The sequence below is a fragment of the Hydra vulgaris genome, chromosome 05 (genome assembly GCF_038396675.1).
Source record: "Hydra vulgaris chromosome 05, alternate assembly HydraT2T_AEP".
NCBI classification, from domain to species: Eukaryota; Metazoa; Cnidaria; class Hydrozoa; order Anthoathecata; family Hydridae; genus Hydra; species Hydra vulgaris.
In genome coordinates, this window is record NC_088924.1 from 41,567,501 (window position 1) to 41,586,665 (window position 19,165).

The 19,165-nt window shown below is 27.1% G+C and overlaps 1 protein-coding gene across 2 annotated transcripts in view; it reads right to left on the minus strand.

The window, feature by feature from the left end:
- LOC136080874 (uncharacterized) overlaps positions 1-19,165 on the minus strand; it is a 110,164-nt gene that overhangs the window by 38,632 nt on the left and 52,367 nt on the right. For both annotated transcript variants that reach the window (XM_065798231.1, XM_065798232.1), the window contains 3 exons: positions 13,034-13,305; positions 9,520-9,674; positions 723-921 (listed from right to left, as the gene is read on the minus strand). In XM_065798231.1, coding sequence (XP_065654303.1) covers positions 723-921; positions 9,520-9,674; positions 13,034-13,305 — 626 coding nt within the window. The remainder of the gene's footprint in view (positions 1-722; positions 922-9,519; positions 9,675-13,033; positions 13,306-19,165) is intronic.

Here is a 19,165-nt window from a genome sequence, read left to right on the forward strand (position 1 = left end):
CAAAGCAAAAGATTTTACCTTATTTTATATCAAAGTAATGGAAGAACAAAACTAAGAAAAATGGGAAATTGAAATGTTGTCAAACTCTTATTCAAATTTGAAGTGCTAACCACTTGATTCAAAGAAAATTGGAAAAAATAAAGTTTTATCTATTAATTTTTACGTTTATTATTATAATTTTTTTACATTGAACTTTTACCTGTTTCATACCTTTCATATGTTTATCACATAAACAATTGCAAATTTGTAAAATTGTAGGTATTTCTGTAATTTCACTCATGTCTAGTAGTATTGTTTAAGTCAAAATGGGATCACCAAAAATAATTTTTTTTAAATAAAAACTAAAACTAGTAAAAAAACAGTAAATAATAAAGATTAACACAAAATTCTTAGTATAGAAATAAATAAAAAAAAGTTGTTTAGTAGACTTAAACTGTTTTCCATTTTTGTGCCTTAAAAAATCATTTTTATGTTTTTTGATAACTCTTTTACTGTTATTCTTTAAAATACAGTGTATAATTCAGAACAAGCCTGGAACAGAAGCTGCAATAAAACTGCTAAACTGGTTCCCCTCTTAAAACATTCTCTGCACTCTAACACATAAACTTTGATAAATAACATATTGAAAAATGTACTAAAGATGACAATAAAAATTTGGTTCTATTTCTAAAACGAACAAACTTTCAACTCAATTTAATTTAGAAGCGAGATAAATTACTTACAGTTATTTTTATGATATTTGGAGGAAGAGCTAAAAGTTGAAAAGTCACATTTGCCACCATTCCACCAACAGTATTCATGTAACTTTTATAGCTTATTATTTTCTCATTATAGTAAATTATGAAAACAACATTTTCTGCATCTCCACTTGAATTAAAATAATCATTTTTTATAAAAGATCTCAACTTTAGAGCACCATTTCTAAAAATATGGCTTGTAATTATATATATATATATATATATATATATATATATATATATATATATATATATATATATATATATATATATATATATGTATATATATATATATATATATTAAATTTGTTAAAGAAAAATTTAAAATATTTGTTAAAATTTACCTAATAAATATATTTTACTCATCTTAGTTTGAATAGTTTTTCTTTTGTTACCTGGAACTTTTACTCATGAACTTATATACATGAACCGTAAGTTCAACATTAACTAGCAAAGCTAGTTTGTAACAGCATTGAAGCAGCCACGGAAAAAGATGTGCTATGGTAACTGTTTTAGATGCTGGTCTAAATTAGTTTTGATTTAGGCTTCATTCAGGCGGTACTTTTGTAACACGCCGTTGAATGCTTTCAATTAAAAAAATGTCTTTTTCTAAATAAGGACATTAAGCGGTAAAGGAAAATTCTAAATGTGGACGTATATAAGTTGTATATAACTTATTCCAGAGTTGTGCATCTCTACTTATGAAGCTGTGTTTTAGGATACCAAGGATTTTGTTAGACTTGGCTGCAGCAATAGATGTTTGGAAATTTTGCTTTAGGTCATTGGAAATTAAAGCACCAAGGTTTCTTTCTGATGAGGTTGATTCAAGTTGAATTCTGTTGAGACAGTTGTTTGAGCCACGGTCATCAATAAAGTATTGGTGTGAAACAAATTTGGACTGGTTGAAATGCATTATTTTACATTTCCTAATATTTATTTCCATAAGGCATTCTTAAACCCAATTAACAATATTGTCAATGTCAGCTTGCAGACAAAGTTTTTTTCTTCAGTATTGACCACACTAAGGATTTTTGTGTCGTCTGTATACATTATACATATATTTTTGCTACTAATTTGTTCTGGTAAATCATTAATGAAGATAGTAAAAAGGGTTGGACCAAAAGCTGAGCCTTGAGGAACGCCACTAGTAATTTTTTTTCATTTCGATGTTACATTTCCGAGTTGGACACGTTGAGTACAACTTGAAAGAAACGCTTTATTCCAGTTTAAAATTTTACCTTCAATTCCATAGGATTTCAGCTTTAGTAGCAGTCTAGTGTAAGAAACTTTGTCAAACGCCTTAGCGAAATCTAGAAAGACAATGTCAACAGGAAGCTTATGTGATTTATTGTAGGTCAAAATCCATAAAAATCCTTAGTCTAAAGTAAATTAGTAACACAAGATTTTTTTTCATGAAACCATGCTGACAATTTGATATAAGATTTTTAGACAGTAGATGCTGCATTATCTTATTTTTAACTATTTTCTCCATTATTTTGCATGGCACAGAAGTAATGGAAATAGGTCTGTAATTGTTTGGATTCATTTTAGAACCTCCTAGTGTTTGAGGATGCCTTAAGTACATAAGGACTTAACTGATCTTCACATTATCTTCATTACAAATATATATATATATATATATATATATATATATATATATATATATATATATATTTATAAATTATAAATTTTTTTTGTCATGGTGCACCTCATTGACCTTTGATAAGTTGTAAAATGTGCAGCGTTAAAATGACAAGCAAAACACTCTTGAAGGAGATTCTTGAAAGAAGTTGGAACTCAATTCCAAAAGAACTATGCATGAAATAGATAAGAGTCCATGCCCAGGCATTTAAAAATGTATTTTAATGTACTGAAAATAATGGCTATTTTAAGTACTGAAAATAAATGGTTTTTTTTTGTTAAACCTGGATTCATTCAAATTTGTCACTTTTTTATTTTGTGTGTTTTATTAAATAACTTTTTATTATATTTTAATTACCTGCTAATTAAAATATTAACTAACTAAAAAATAAACTGTACAAAATGTTATTCAGATAATTTTATATCTAGGGAGGGGGGGGGGGGTTGCTCAATGAACTTGATATTTGACAGATTCAAGGATCAACAGAGAATTAAAACAAATGTATTTTTTTTTTTTCTAAAACAAAGTTTTAACTAAACATTTTTAAAATTTAGTGTTATTTATATGATTTTAATCAATGTTTAGATAGTTCACTTGCTTTTACTTGTTGATTGTTGACTTTTTTTCAGTAATGCGTTCACAATTGTGGACTTTAGCATATCTGGAGTTTGACATGAATGTTCTTCCATGGTTTGTAAAACTTATTGAAATTGAATTTCATCTTTCAACAAAACTTTTGTGTAATCTGAAACAAGTTTCACCCCTCTTTCAGCTGTGTCATTTACAACTTTCATAGAATTAACAACTTAATGTGCTTCCTGGTATTTGGTTACTGTGCTCCATGTATCTGGGCAATGTTCCTTCATAAATGTCCAATTTAATCCAAGCACTTCAAATACATATTTTGATCTATTTGTTAGTCACCTAAGTTCATCTTACAATTTTATCTATTAATCCTTTGTCTTCAAGCCTTTTTACCTTTGTTTTTTTGGCTAGCTTTTCAAGTGCAATCAACATTTTAGTTTGTTTATCAACATTGTTGTTGAAAAAAGAGAGATTCACAAGATCTTCAGTTACTTCAGTTCAAATACTATAAATGTCCTGCTTTTATGGCAGGTTCAGCTACTTTTTTGTCAAATATTTTGAAACTATTTAATTTCTTAATCAGTGTCAGGTCATTTTGAAAAGCAAATGAAAAGATGGGAGCCCAAAACCAAAAGAGTACAAAACATTATTCCCTTTTGACCTGGAGGATTTTTTCTAAAAAAATTATTGTCAGTTGCAAAAATTCTTTGTAATTGTTGTGAGATTTTTTTTGTTTCTTGCAGCATATTTACAGCAAATTCTACTGCTGATGGTACAAGTGAACCATACACTTTGATATACATCAGTTAAGATTCATGATTCAGAATTAAGTTTACTCCACTGATCATAAAATTATTGAAACAACTTAACCTCCGGACCAATAGATGGTCCAAAATAAGTTTTGTAAAGATGGGATAAAATCACTTCATGAACATTGACAATATTGGCGCGATATAGTTTACAATACTGCGCCAATAACCTTGCGCCAATATTGTTTGCTATCGCTAACATATATGGTTTTTTTTTTTTTTTGTTCTTTTATTTCTTCGTAACAACTATTACAATAAAATAAATAAAAGAAGAATGCATGTAAATAAAAAATTACAAATTATGTTACATATAAAATAAGAACGCGGAGACTTGCAGAAGATCAGAGGATCTTGTCATCAAGAACCGTTCACAATTGTTTCGTATTTAAAACTATATTTTAATGTGTATAAAATGAATAAGGCAAACAAATAAAGTTTATAAAACGAAAGTAAGAAGTAAAAATTAACGTTTTATATAAATACCTAAAATACAAGACTGGATAGGTATAAAATGTATAAATTAAATATGCATGATACACAAAAATAAAATTAATAAAACAAAATTTAAATAAACAAGTATATAGTCAAATAAATATTTTTTATTATATGAGAATTCGTAAAAGATTATAAATAAATCAAAATAATTAAATTTAAAAATAAATAAGTATGTTTTCAATTGAGAGAATGATACTTTTTAAATTCCTTGCGAAAAAGTTCCAGTCTTGAGAAAACTCAAAATGTTTTAAAACTATTTTGTTTCATAGAGACGCCCCTGAAAAAGAAATACAATACTTGCCTAAATTGGTTCTGAAAACTGATTGAAGAAGAAAATTATCATTTCGTAAATTATATTTATTTTTTTCTTTTAAGGTAAATAAATTGTGAAAAGAAATCGTAGCTTCACAAGTTTTACATTTAAACATAAAATACAGTACATTAAAATCATTTAATTGAAATATATTTAAAATGTTTATTTCAATAAAAAGAAGTTTAGCATATGAAAAATGGTCTTTATAATTAATAAGATGTGCAGCATGTTTCTTTTGGCAATGAAGAAGTTCTTATTTACTTTTATTGACACTACCCCAAGCCTTATTCGCATAGTTTATTTGGCAATGAATGAATAAGTGACATAGTTTAAGTAAAACATGTTTATTTAACATGCTTCTTGCTTTATATAGTATACCTATACTTTTCGAAATTTTGCAGATGATGTTTTTGATATGTTTTTTCCATGTGAGATTTTCATCAATTGAAACCCCTAAAAAGTTAGTACATTATGCTCTCTTAATAAGAATGCCATCAATAAAAAGAGGAGGAAGCTAGATTGGAAATAAAAGCTTTTAAGAGTTAGAATGCAAAAGAGACCATTTTGTTTTTTCAATAATCAGAAAAAGTTTGTTTGATTTAAACCATTGAGAAACTTTTGTTTGTTTATTGTCCATACAAGGAAATAGTGTTCTTATGTCGCTATGAGATAAAAAAAAAATTTGTGTCATCAGCAAACATAACTGTCATCAAATTGGATGCTTCATAGAGGTTGTTTATGTAAATGAGAAAAAGAAATGGTCCTAGTACAGATCCTTGAGGAACCCCACAAGTTATTTTTATTAATTAAGATCGTGATGATTGGTCGAAATGAACAAATTGCTTTCTGTTGGGTAAATAACTTTTTATTAGCTTAAGAAAATTTTGTGTGATTCTATAATGTTTTAGTTTTTTGAAAAGGATTTTATGGTTAATCATATCAAACTCTTTTGATAATTCAACAAAATGGTATTTGAAAATTCAAACAAAATGAAAATAAATGATAACATTGCTTTGGTAGAATTCTAGCTCTTTGCTAAAAGTCTAGAACCTGATCTGTCACAAGACCTGCACTTTTTCTTGCATTGTTGTTATTTTTGAATAAAAAAAAACAACAATGCAATGTTTTTAAGACTTGTCTTTCAGATGGCAATATGTTCCCTGAGATCACAGCTGTAGCTTGACCAATACACCATACTTCATTTTGACTTCTAGTCTCCATAAATCTTTTCGAAAATATCTGTCTAATAATGTGTTTTATAAAAAATATATAAAAAAAACTTTTTAAAAACAACATTTTAAAAAAGGACTAAAAAGTAAAAAATTAACTATTTAACGGAACCCAAGGACTTTGTGTACGTACATAACCTGAAATATCCATTAAAGTCAATGACTGAAAATGTTGGGCAACTAAGTAAAACTCGTTGTTATTGGTGCCCAACATTTTTAGTCATTGACATTAATTGATATTTCAGGTTGTATACATACACAAATTCCTTGGGTTCCGTGAAATAGTTTTTTACTTTTTAGTCTATTTTTAAAGTGTTTTTTTTTATACATTTTTTATTTTTTTATTGATTTCTTTTATTGTTACAGCTGATCTCCTGTTTGTTTTGCGTGGACACCAAAAAAATAATAATACACAAACCGACAAGAAGGCAAGTTTAATAAAATGTTGTAAAAATGTGTTTTCATTCAAGACAACGGTTTCATTTGTAATTTCAGGATGATGCAATAATTTCAGCAGTAGTGCAATACTGATGTAATGACTTAACTGGATGGTGAAATAACACACTGGATTTTCTAAATGCCAGCCAACTAACTTTATTTTTAACTTATTAATTCTCTGAAAAAAAAAATGTGTAACAAATAATAAAATACTGATAAAATTTTCAACTTAATTAGTAAAATAGAAGAGATAAATGATAAAATATGAAAAATGTAGGTTTAAGCAACCTTGCAACCTTAAAAAACTGGGCTGAGCAACCCCTAAACATAAACAGATTGTATCCAAAATTTCCCAATATCATTTTATCATTGGATCCAGTTATCTTATTTTGCTTTGACGATTCGACCACGGCTATTTCAAAAACCATTTTAAAATCGCACTGAATGAAAAATATTCTGATTTTATCTTAAGTGAAATAAATTACATCAAAACTTCTTAAAAAATGTTTTTATATTAACGAAACACTTTTAAATAAAGTAACAATTTACTGATAATGATTTTTTTAAAAGTATAATTGACAGTTGTATATATTTTTTTTAATTTATATTATATAAATTGTTTTAGTATGCATTTTTTACAATAAACATTAAAAAATAAAAAACTACTTTATTTTCATAAAAAATGACTTTCTAAAACAATGAAAGTCTCTTTAACGAATTTTAATATAAGAATAATTAAAGTTAATACATTTAAAAAAATAAATAAAATTTCGTTGAAAAATAAAAGAAAAATGTTTCAGAAAGCCTTTACAATTAAATAAGTTTGATCTTTAATGCTTTTATATTATCGAAACACTTTTTAATAAAGTAAGAAAACACTTCTGATGAATTTTTATAATAAGTATTAATAAATTGTTGCTTTTGTTATTTATACATTTTTTATGATAAATGTTTATCTTGTTTGAAACAAACTAAAACAAAAAACAAAGTACAAATATTAAAACAAAGAATGAAATGGTATTTTAATGCGTAATTATTTACTTGTTTACATTAACATGATAAATGATATTTTTAAATTTAAAAAACAACAACTATAATTTAAATCAAGTGTGAGTATATTTTAAACAATCATTAAAAGTAAATTGTTCTTTGTTTATTAATGTTTATTAATTTTCTAAACATTAATAAAGATAAAAATTATTCCGAATGTAATTAAAAACATGATTTAAATAAACTAAGCATGCAAAAATTAATCCAAATGTAATTAAAAACATGATTTTAATAATTTTTTTTTTAGATAAGTAAGCATTTTTAAATTTTGAAAACATATCAAAAGCCACGGTCAAATCGCCGAAACAAAGTATTCATAAACAAAGTGGTCATAAAATTGCGAGCGACCACACATCTTCATGTAAAACTGGTTATAGGGTTAATGAAAACTAGGAAAATTTGAAAGTTAGTACCACCAGTTTTTTACAATTCTTGAGATATTCAGGTTTCAATTTTCTTATTTATGCTGACTCAGCATTTCTTGCAACATTTTTTTTGTCATTATACAGCAATATTTAATGAACAGAATGAATTAAGTATCATATTAACTGATATATGAGCATCTTAACTACACGTAGGTTAAATAATAAAGACACATACTTTGAATTAAATAATAAATTCAGATAGTTTGAATTGAATAATAAATGCCTATATTTTGAATTGAATAAAAAAGGCACATACTTTGGGGTGCTTTGATAGTCAAGATGGTAATAATTGTAACCTTGATAGTTCTTTAATTATTAATTTAATTATTTGGGATCTTTTACAACATATAGGTATCAACATCGCTTTAAAATATGCACCAGTAACCTTCACTGAACCTGTGCAGGGGCAGATCAAGCATTTATTGATGTTTGAGAAAGCTAACTTCCTGACATAGAACAAACTTCAAAAAATTTTATGTTTATACTTATGTCAAATAAGGATGTTTTGCAAAAAATTGCAATAATTGGAGTCTGCGAGCTACAAGCCCCAAAATTTTAGCCACAACTGCCCCAAACGATAGAGCAACAAGTTTATAAAATATGTTTTTGTACTTTTCTTAAATAAAATAATATTCATTGATAAATTCTAAATTGTGTAAAATATTATCTTTGAATTTACAAATTATGACCTTATAAAATTTGTAACCCCCTCAAATTGAGGAGGGTTCAAACTTTGTTTAGTCATAATTTTTGAACGCTGAGAGGTTATTGTATTATGTCTGGAAGTTAGCTTCCTCAAACATCAAAATATGCTAGATCCACACCTGTTGTGTATGACCTTAATTTTAAACCACATTCATGCAGATTTCATGAATAAACTACTATTTTAATTACTGCCTTCTAACTGTTGAAATATATTTTGTAAATTAATAGATGCATATATATTATAAAATATATTTCATACTTTTCTCAAAATATTTTATATAATATTTTAGCAAAATATATTTTTTAATTTTTAAAAAAATTTTCAAAATTATTTAAATGCTGAGTCAGCATAAAATTTATAGGTTACTTATTTATTACAAAACAAAAATATCTCAATTTTATATAAAAATTAAATTCATACATTACTTTTTTTTGTACCTAGGTGGGCAAAAGGTCAGGTGATATCCTTTTTAGGATCCTATGGAAGTTTTTTATCTACAAAACAAACAAAAGTTTGCTAGGTTTTTTTGCTAAAAAGAACTTGATTTTTGAATGCTATATTAATTGACAATCGAATGAGGACCCCCTAAAATAACCCAAATCATAAAAAACCATGAGTTAAATCCTACCCTAGGGTAGGATTTGTTAAATAATGTTTGCAACTAGAGCAAAAGTCTAGACACTATTTGGAACACATCAGGCCATCAAATCCAAAGCAAAAATGCAAAAAAGATTATTTTAGAGTAAGTATTAAGCAAGTAATTATCAAAAAGGACTCTTCAAAGGGCCCTTTGAATTAACTCAACCCTTCATATGAGGTGTGAAGTATTATGAAAATGCATCAAATAAAAAAAATAAAAAATTAGCAATAAAATAAACAGAAAGCAAAAAGAGAAAAAAAACAATTAGTTTTCTCAGGTATATAAGTTAAAAAATGCTAATTCCAATCTTTAATATTTATTTTCAAATGTTTAAATACAAGGCATAAAATTTATACAGTCTTGTATAATTAATAGTACAATCTTCAGCTGATAACTGATTTTGAATGTATTACATACTATGTAGTTTAAAAAAATATGAAATATTATTACTTTGCTTGAAATAAGGTGGAGTTAAAATCAGCATTACTATTCTTCACATTTGCCACAACATTGAAAGGTGTAAGATAAATAATTAATCTTGATGAACTTTCAGCCAAGCGTGCATATGACATTGCAAACTGAGTTGTACTGTTAACATAACCAACCTAAAAATGTTTGTTTTTATATATATATATATATATATATATATATATATATATATATATATATATATATATATATATATATATATATATATATATACACACACACATACAAAAATGAAACCAAGTTTTATTTTTCAAAATAATGAATGAATAATAAAATTGTTCAATAGAAAACAAAGAGTAAAGCTTCATTTTTAAAATAATATATTGATCAATATCCGGTCATCCTTGGACTTCTATGCATTTTTGAACACGACGGTTCATACTGTCAATTATTGACTGTATACAATCCAAGGAAAGTCCGTTCTAAACTTCTTGAACTGTAACCTCTAAATCATCTAAATTTTTTCGTTTTACTTTTCTACTGCTTTTTTCATTAACCCTTGCACATTTTCAATGGGGTTTAGATCCGGTGAATTAGCGGGCCAAGAAGAAACTTTCCATTTATGTTCTGTTAACCACTCAGAAACTGATTTTGAATTGTAGCACGTAACCCGATCCTGTTGAAATATAAAACTCCTTGGGAAAAGATTTTTTAGAGTTGGCTCAGCTTCAAAAAGTATTTCTTTGTATTTTTCACTGTTCACAGTGTCCTTGATTATAAGCAATGATGTTTTACCTTTGGAATTAATCTCCCCCAAACCATGAGAGTCTGTTTTAACTTTGGTTTGCCCATTCTCCGTCATTTCTTTGCTCATTAACCTTCTCAAGTTCGAAATAACTCGAAACGACTCTCGTCACTAAATATCCATTGATTGCATCTTGTTCTTCGTTGTTCTTCACACCATTTTACCCTATTTTCTTGTTGAACAGGAGTCAATAAGGGTTGATTTTTGGAATCGAAACTGCAACACTCGGAATTAGGGTCAGCATTCGGCAATGCCAACCTAACTGCCAACCTAAAAGTATGTGAGATCGGCAAAAAATTGCTGACCTCATTTTAATGTTTTATAATTAGACCTTTGTATCAAATAATTTTTGCCAACCTGATGCCGACCTCAAAAAGATTGAGGTCGGCAAATTATTGTCGACCTCATTTTTCTTAATTCCTTGGGATGAAACTAAAGTATCCACTTCGGTTAAGATATCGAGCAATGGTTCTGGGAGCAACCTCGGGACTGCCTTTTTTGATTAATTCAATTTGAATATCTTGGGAGAATTATGTGTCATCTTTTCGAGCTAATTGAATCAACTGTTGTTGGTCCTTTAAATTAAGTTTTCTTGGTCTACCACTTCCTTTCTTTCTCTCCAAGTTCATTCCTTCCCTCATTTTCTTTAAATATCTTGCAACTGTTGCCTTAGGTATACCAGTTAATTTTATCAAAGACTCTAAAGAGGTCTTTATGACCCGCTTTAAAAAGATAGTCAAGTGTCAAAGCTGATGAATTCATTTCTAAAATAAATATTTTTGGGTAAATCAGAAATAATAATGAACACATGAACATATATGCACCTGATAAATCAAACAATGGGTTTCATAAAATACAAAAGAAGTTATTGTATGACTCGCCTAAAATTGTAAAAACACAAACAAAAGTTGTGCATATGTGGTCTCATTTTTTTCATCCGGAAGGTGTATATATATCATTTTTTTCGTCCGGAAGGTGTATATATATATATATATATATATATATATATATATATATAAGGTAAGTGTGGGTATTAAGGCCCGGCGGTAATAAGGCCCACTAATCCAAACTTAGGGAAAAAATAAATTGTGAAACTTTTTTTCGACATTAAAATATTAGAGTTATCTGGTTTTATCACTGGCAGCAAAAAAAAATCAGCATTTCTTTACATTTTCATTTTTTTAGGTGGGCCTTAATACCCATACTTACCTTATATATTTTTTTTTTTTTTTTTTTTTTTTTGTTAATTCACCTCCCCAAGGCCCAGAAGGCCACTACAGATGAGGAGGCTACTTAATTGTGGTTATAACCCTCTCTCAACTCTATAACTCCGAAACACGAACCTTGACGAACAAGACCGCTGCGCGGAGAAACAAGTTGAGCGCGGTACTACCAGGGACGTGGTGGGGATCGAACTTGGAACCTCTCGCTTATGAAGCGAGCGCTCTACCACTACACCACTACCGCATCCATATATACGCTCCATATCCATCCATATACCGCATCCATATATACGCTTTACCACTACACCACTACCGCATATATATATAATATATATATATATATATATATATATATATATATATATATATATATATATATATATATATATATATAGATATATAAGTATAACTGATTCAGTTTGAATTTTAGTAAACACTGTTTCAAAAAAGAAAGTTATAATTAAAAAGCTTGTGATAGCAAAACAATTGTAATGTTGTGATAGCAAACTAATCATAAATATTTATGCTTGAAAGTTATAACCAAATGTTAGATTTTAATGATAATGACATTGATGATATGATAAATGGCACAGATATTTGCTCTGAAAACGATAATGGTGACATCATAAACGATGATGATATGATAAATGGCACAGATATCTGCTTTGAAAACAATAATGGTGACATCATAAACAACGATGATATGATAAATGGCACAGATATCTGCTCTGAAAACAATAATGGTGACATCATAAACAATGATATGATAAATGAAACAGATATCTGCTCTGAAAACAATAATGGTGACATCATAAATTATGATGATATAATAAATGGCACAGACATCTGCTGAAAACAATATGTGACAATCATAAACAAATCAGATGCTGAAATTGATCAAACTATCCATTCTGTTTCTGTTCTTGTTAAAACTAGTAAAATATGACAAAAGACTGGAAAAAAGAAATATAAATATGTAAACAATATCAAAATATAACTTAAATATTCCAAAGAGATCACAGTTTTGGCATAATAAAAAGGATATGTGTAGGCAAAACAAAATATTTTAAAATAAAATTTGTTATTCTTTATAATGTACCATTAAATAAATTTTATGCTTAATGAAAAATCTTTGCAAGAAAAGCAAAATTTGGCCAACCTTTATTCAGCTAAGTATGATAGCCTTGTTATGAACTGAAATTCTTTGAACTTTGAAGGCTATATAATAGAGAGAAATAGCTTATCTTGGTAAGATAAAAGATTTTTTGCGCAGGAAAAAGTATTAACTTCACATTCATTAAACCTACTAAAGCACCCCCTTTAACAGCTAATAAGTCATGAATTTAAATTTTTTATTTTAACTATACTTTAAATTACATACCATTTAAATTACATACCATTAGAAAACATAAATTTCATTAATAATTAAATTTCAAATTAAAAAAATATTTATTTTAACAAAAAGATATAGATGTTTCTATTAAGAAAAAAAAAAGTAAAAACTAACTTTGAAAGTACTAGTTATATTTACAAAGTAGTTTTGTGAATTAATAGATATTGCTTGATATGTAAATCCAACAGCAGCACCATCATAATTTATATAAGTTGCATCTGGTTTTATCATTATAACAGAAGTTGAGAGATTCGAAGTCAAATTCATGTTTATGACTTGAAATAGATATGACTCCAATGGTGATACAACAAAATAAAGTGTAAACAACGAAATCGAACCAAAGCTGCCACATTCATAACTTGATTGGTTTATTGATAAAGGGTTTCCTTGGAAAAATATTTTTTAAATTTATAATCATGAATGATTATATATATTTATACATTTTATCTATATATATATTATAATATATATATATATATATATAAGTGTATATATATATATAAGTGTATATATATATATAAGTGCATATATATATTATAATATATATATATATATATATAAGTGTATATATATATATGAGTATATATGTATGCATATATATATGTATGTATATATATATATATGTATGTATATATATATATGTATGTATATATATATATATATATATATATATATATATATATATATATGTATGCATATATATATACATATATATATCTCAATATATATATATATATCTCAATATATATATATATATATATATATATATGTATGCATATATATATACATATATATATCTCAATATATATATATATATCTCAATATATATATATATATATATATATGAAAATTATGTTAGTGTATTTTACAAATAGAGTGCTCAATGTTCTTAAAGAACAGAGCAATAATAATAATATGTATATATACATATATATATATATATATATATACATATATATATATATATATATATATATATATATATATATATATATATATATATATATATATATATATATATATATATATATATATATATTTATATATATATATATATAGAACCCTTAGATGTTGTCCGAAAGTTTTTTCCATATTTTGTTGACAAAAAGTAAAAATTAAAATGCAAGACCGGAATTTTTTTTTTTTAATAATGATAGACTGCCTGCCCCAACCAAACCCTCAGTCGATGTAGCAGCACTCCCTTGCGGGTCAGGCTATTTGTCAGTCGATGTAGCAGCACTCCCTTGCGAGTCAGGCTATTTGTCAGTCGATGTAGCAGCACTCCCTTGCGAGTCAGGCTATAAGATAGTTGATGTAGCAACACTCCGCGCATGATTTACAGTAAAAAAAATAAAAATAAAAACATTTTATTAAAAAAAATAAAAATAAAAACATTTTATTAAAAAAAATTAAAATCAAAACATTGTTTATATTGTTAAAAACATTCAAAATGTTTTAAAAACATTCAGAATGTTTTTAAAAACATTCTGGTCAATTAAATTTGCGTTTTTGTGGTTTTTTAAAAAAACGATTAATTTGTAATTAAATTAATGGTTTTTACTTTCGTCCAACACGGAAATGTTGGACGAAAGTTAAAAGTAATTAAAAGTGACGTATATGTTGGCGTAAGAATCACTTTTTTCCTTCCGCTCTTCCCAAAGCCAACAAACTATAGATCTATATATATATATATATATATATATATATATATATATATATATATATATATATATATATATATATATATATATATATATATATATATATATATATATATATATATGTATATATATATATATATACATTTATATATATATATATATTTCAATATATATATATATATATATATATATATATATATATATATATATATATATATATATATATATATATATATATATATATATACATATACCAACCTTGTGTATATATATACATACATATATATATATATATATATATATGTATATATATATGTATATATATATATATATATATATATATATATATATACATATACCAACCTTGTGTATATATATATATACATAAATATATATATATATATATATATATATATATATATATATATATATATGTATATGTATATGTATATATATATATATATATATATATATATATATATATATATATATATATATATATATATATATATATATATATATATATATATATATATATATATGTATATGTATATGTATATGTATATGTATGTATATATATATATATATATATATATATATATATATATATATATATATATATATATATATATACATCCGTGTTTGACTATATTGCTGACATTAAATCATTTGATGGTGCTATAAAAATCCTGAAAAACTTATTTGTAAAACCTAAAAATGAATTATTTTCCAGACATCACTTAGTTTTATGTAAAAAATCATCCAGAGAATCTATTGATGAGTTTTTTGCAGGCCTTACGTATACTCAGTAAAGATTGCAACTTTAAACAGGTTTCTGCTTTAGAACATTGTGAAGAATAAATTTGCGATTCATTTATAAGTGGACTAAGCTTTTATCATATTTGTCAATGACTACTAGAAAACTCTCAAACTTACTGAGGCCTATAATCAAGCTCATTCATTGGAAAACGCTCAAAGAAATAACGAAATGTATTCACATACAGAGTATAGTAATGTTGCTACAATTAATAAACATTCTGAATGTATTATTGAGCTTGCTTCAGTTTCTACTAAGCCTAGTGGACTTAGTAGAAACTGAAGCAAGTAGTGTTATTTCTGTAGAAGTAAATGTCACCCTCTACAATCATATCCTGGCAGAGATGCAGAATGTAACAATGGTGGTAAGAAAGGATATTTCAAGTAAGTATGCAAATCATCAAAAAACTTTGTCACGCTTGCTGCTTCTAACTTCCATGCACCAAGTTTAGCCTCGACTACTTGCTTTTCTATTAACTCACTCAATCCTGATGTTTATATCTTTATTGCTAGGGTCAAGGTAAGAGCTCTTCTTGACACAGGAAACTCTGACACATTTATAAGCAAATCATTATGCGACTCTTTAAAACTTAATATACTGTTTTCTAATAAGAGTCTCCATGGCTGATCCTTCCTTATCTCACCAAGTTATAGGTAAAGTTTCAACTAACTTCATTTTATTTGGTATGAAGTACTCTAATATTAACTTTTTGGTTATACCCAACTCTTGCGAACAAATCATACTTGGTAGAGATTTCCTACAGTTGCATAAAAGTTTTTACATCAATTATGGTGGTAAAAAAGATTCTTTAAAATTCTGTTCTCTAAATAGTATTACAATGAAAGCTAGCGCTCTTTTCCCTTTTCTATCTCCAGAATGCAGACCGATTGCTTCACCTTCTAGACAATAACTCAGAGGACAAAGCATTCATTGAGCAAGAAACTAAAAAACTTTTGGAACTAGATATAATTGAACCCAGTAACTCTCCATGGTAATCACAAACCAGGAATGAAAGACATAAGAAACGCATGGTCATTGATTACTCACAAACTATAACTTGCTTTACACTACTTGATACTTATCCTTTACCTAACATACATGTGCTAATATACATTATTTAGCACATTTGATTTTAAAAGTGCTTATTACCAAATATCTCTCCCAGAAAGTGACAAGTCTTATACTGCCTTTGAGTCCAATGGACATCTTTCAATTTAAAAGAATTCCTTATGGTCTCACTGATGCTGTTGCACAATTTCAAGGAATCATGGATAAGTTTATTCAAGAAAAAAAATTAGAGGACACCTTTGTATATCTAGGTACTTACTTGTATGTGGTACATCTAAAAAAAAACATGATTTTAATTTAAAAACTTTCTTGAGGCCTCTGTTTATGTTCAATGAAGAAAAGTCTATATTGTCAATTTCATGTATAACCTTCCTAGGTTTTATTATAAAAAGTGGCTCTTTTCTCTTGATCGAGATTGCTTAAAGCCATTAAATGAAATGCTGACTCCCACTGATAGTGTTTCTCACCATCGAGTCCTTGGTATGTTCTCATACTACTCCCAATATATCTAACATTTTTCTGACAAAATTCATCCATCATACTGAAGCTATTTAATGTTTCAATGAAATAAAGAATTGATCTCTCAATCAGCTCTACAAGCTATTGATGAAAGTATACCATTTAAAGTGGAAACAGATGCCTCCGATTTTGCCATAGCTGTTTCCCTTAATCAGGTTGGAGGACCAGTTGCATTCTTTTTTCGCAAACTTTTACGTACTAAAAAAAACATACTTCTGTTGAGAAGGAAGCTTATGCTATTGTAGAATCACTTCGAAAATGGAAACACTACCTTGTTGGTTGGCATTCTACTCTAGCCACTGATCAACACTGTCTCTTTCATGTTTGACAATAACAAGAGTGGAAAAGTTATGAATGACAACATTCTGAGATGGAGGATAGAACTTTCTTCGTACAGCTATGATATAGTTTATTGCCCTGGACATAACAATTTTGTTACTGATGCCCTCTCTTGCTCTTGTTGCTCTATGACTATAAACGGATCTTCTCTTAAGGAGCTACATGAAAAATGTAAAAAAAACCATTTCTTTGTGTCAAACTTGTGCTGAATTAAAACCTAAATACTATGTAAGCATTTTTAACCACACCTTAATAAAATCTACTCAAACATTTGAGTGACTAAACATGGATTTTAAAGGACCTATTCTGTCTTCATCTAGCAACAAATATTTTTTAACAGTTGTTGATGAATTTTCAAGATTTCCCTTTGTATTTCCTTGTCATGATATCTCTACTTTAACTGTAATTAAATGTTTAACTCAACTTTTCACTTTATTTGGTATGCCAGCTTATACACATTCAGATCGAGGCACTTGCTTCATTTCTACAGAGCTCCGCAATTTTCTTTCTCTCTCGAGCTGTCAACCTGAACTACCCCTTATAATCCTCAGGGTAATGGTCAGTGTGAAAAATACAATAGCATAATTTGAAAAGGAATTTTGCATGTTCTCAAATCAAAGAATTTACCTACCATAGACTAGGAACATGTTTTATCCGATGTCCTTCATTTAATGTGTTTCTTACTTTGCACTTCTACTAACGCTACACCTCATGAACGATTATTCAGATTCAGTCGACCTTCTTTTAATGGACACTGTTCCTACATGGTTAACTAATTCGGATCCTGTATTGCTTAAAAAGCATGTTCGACACAGCAAATATGAACCTCTGGTTGATGAGATTGAGCTTTTAAAGGCTACTAGTAAATATTTTCATGTAAGAATGCCTGATGGACGTGAGACCACTGTTGCTACAAGACATCTCGCACCAATGGCTGATATAATCAGTGATAATGACAGAAATAATAACTACAAAAATAACTCCAATGAAACTGATACATTCCCTTCACCTGAGCCTCTCCATCCAAAAAGATCTTAAAACACTTCTACTCTCTCTCCAACAAATCCTAATGGAATTACTATTGAAGAATCAGCCCCTTGTTGCTCAGAAAGATCCCAAAATTCTCCAAAATATATAAATGACTATATTTGAACAATTTGAACTTATTTACTTATTTTGTTTATTTAGTATGGTAGAATAACGTGTTGTGTGGTTTCAAAAAAATATGTTAGTTTTTGGATTTAACTTGAAATTAGTTTTAAAAATGACAAAAGAAGAAGACGTAAGAGAAAAAATTATGCACAAATATTTACAAAATCCTAATAGTAGCTACAATTCAATAGCAAATTCGTTGCAAATACATCCATACACCGTTAGTCGTGTTATTCAACAATTTTCTCAAACAAAGTTTCTCGAAGAAAGGAAGGTTTTAAAGATATAAAACTAGTTAGAAAACTGGTCAACAGTATTAATAACCCAATAACCCAGAATAACCCAAGCCTCTCACTGAGGCTTTTGCAAGCTTATGGGTACCACTAAAGCAAAAACTTGAAATTTTATTAGATTCCCACAGGAATAGCTAATTTTTTTTCTAATGTTTGATCATCTTGTATTATTGTATGTATATATATGTATATATATAAATATATACATATATATTATATATATGTATATAAACATGTATATATATACTTATATATATGTATATGTATATATACATATATATATATATATATATATATATATATATATATATATATATATATATATATATATATATATATATATATATATATATATATATATATATATATATATATATATATATATATATATAGACGG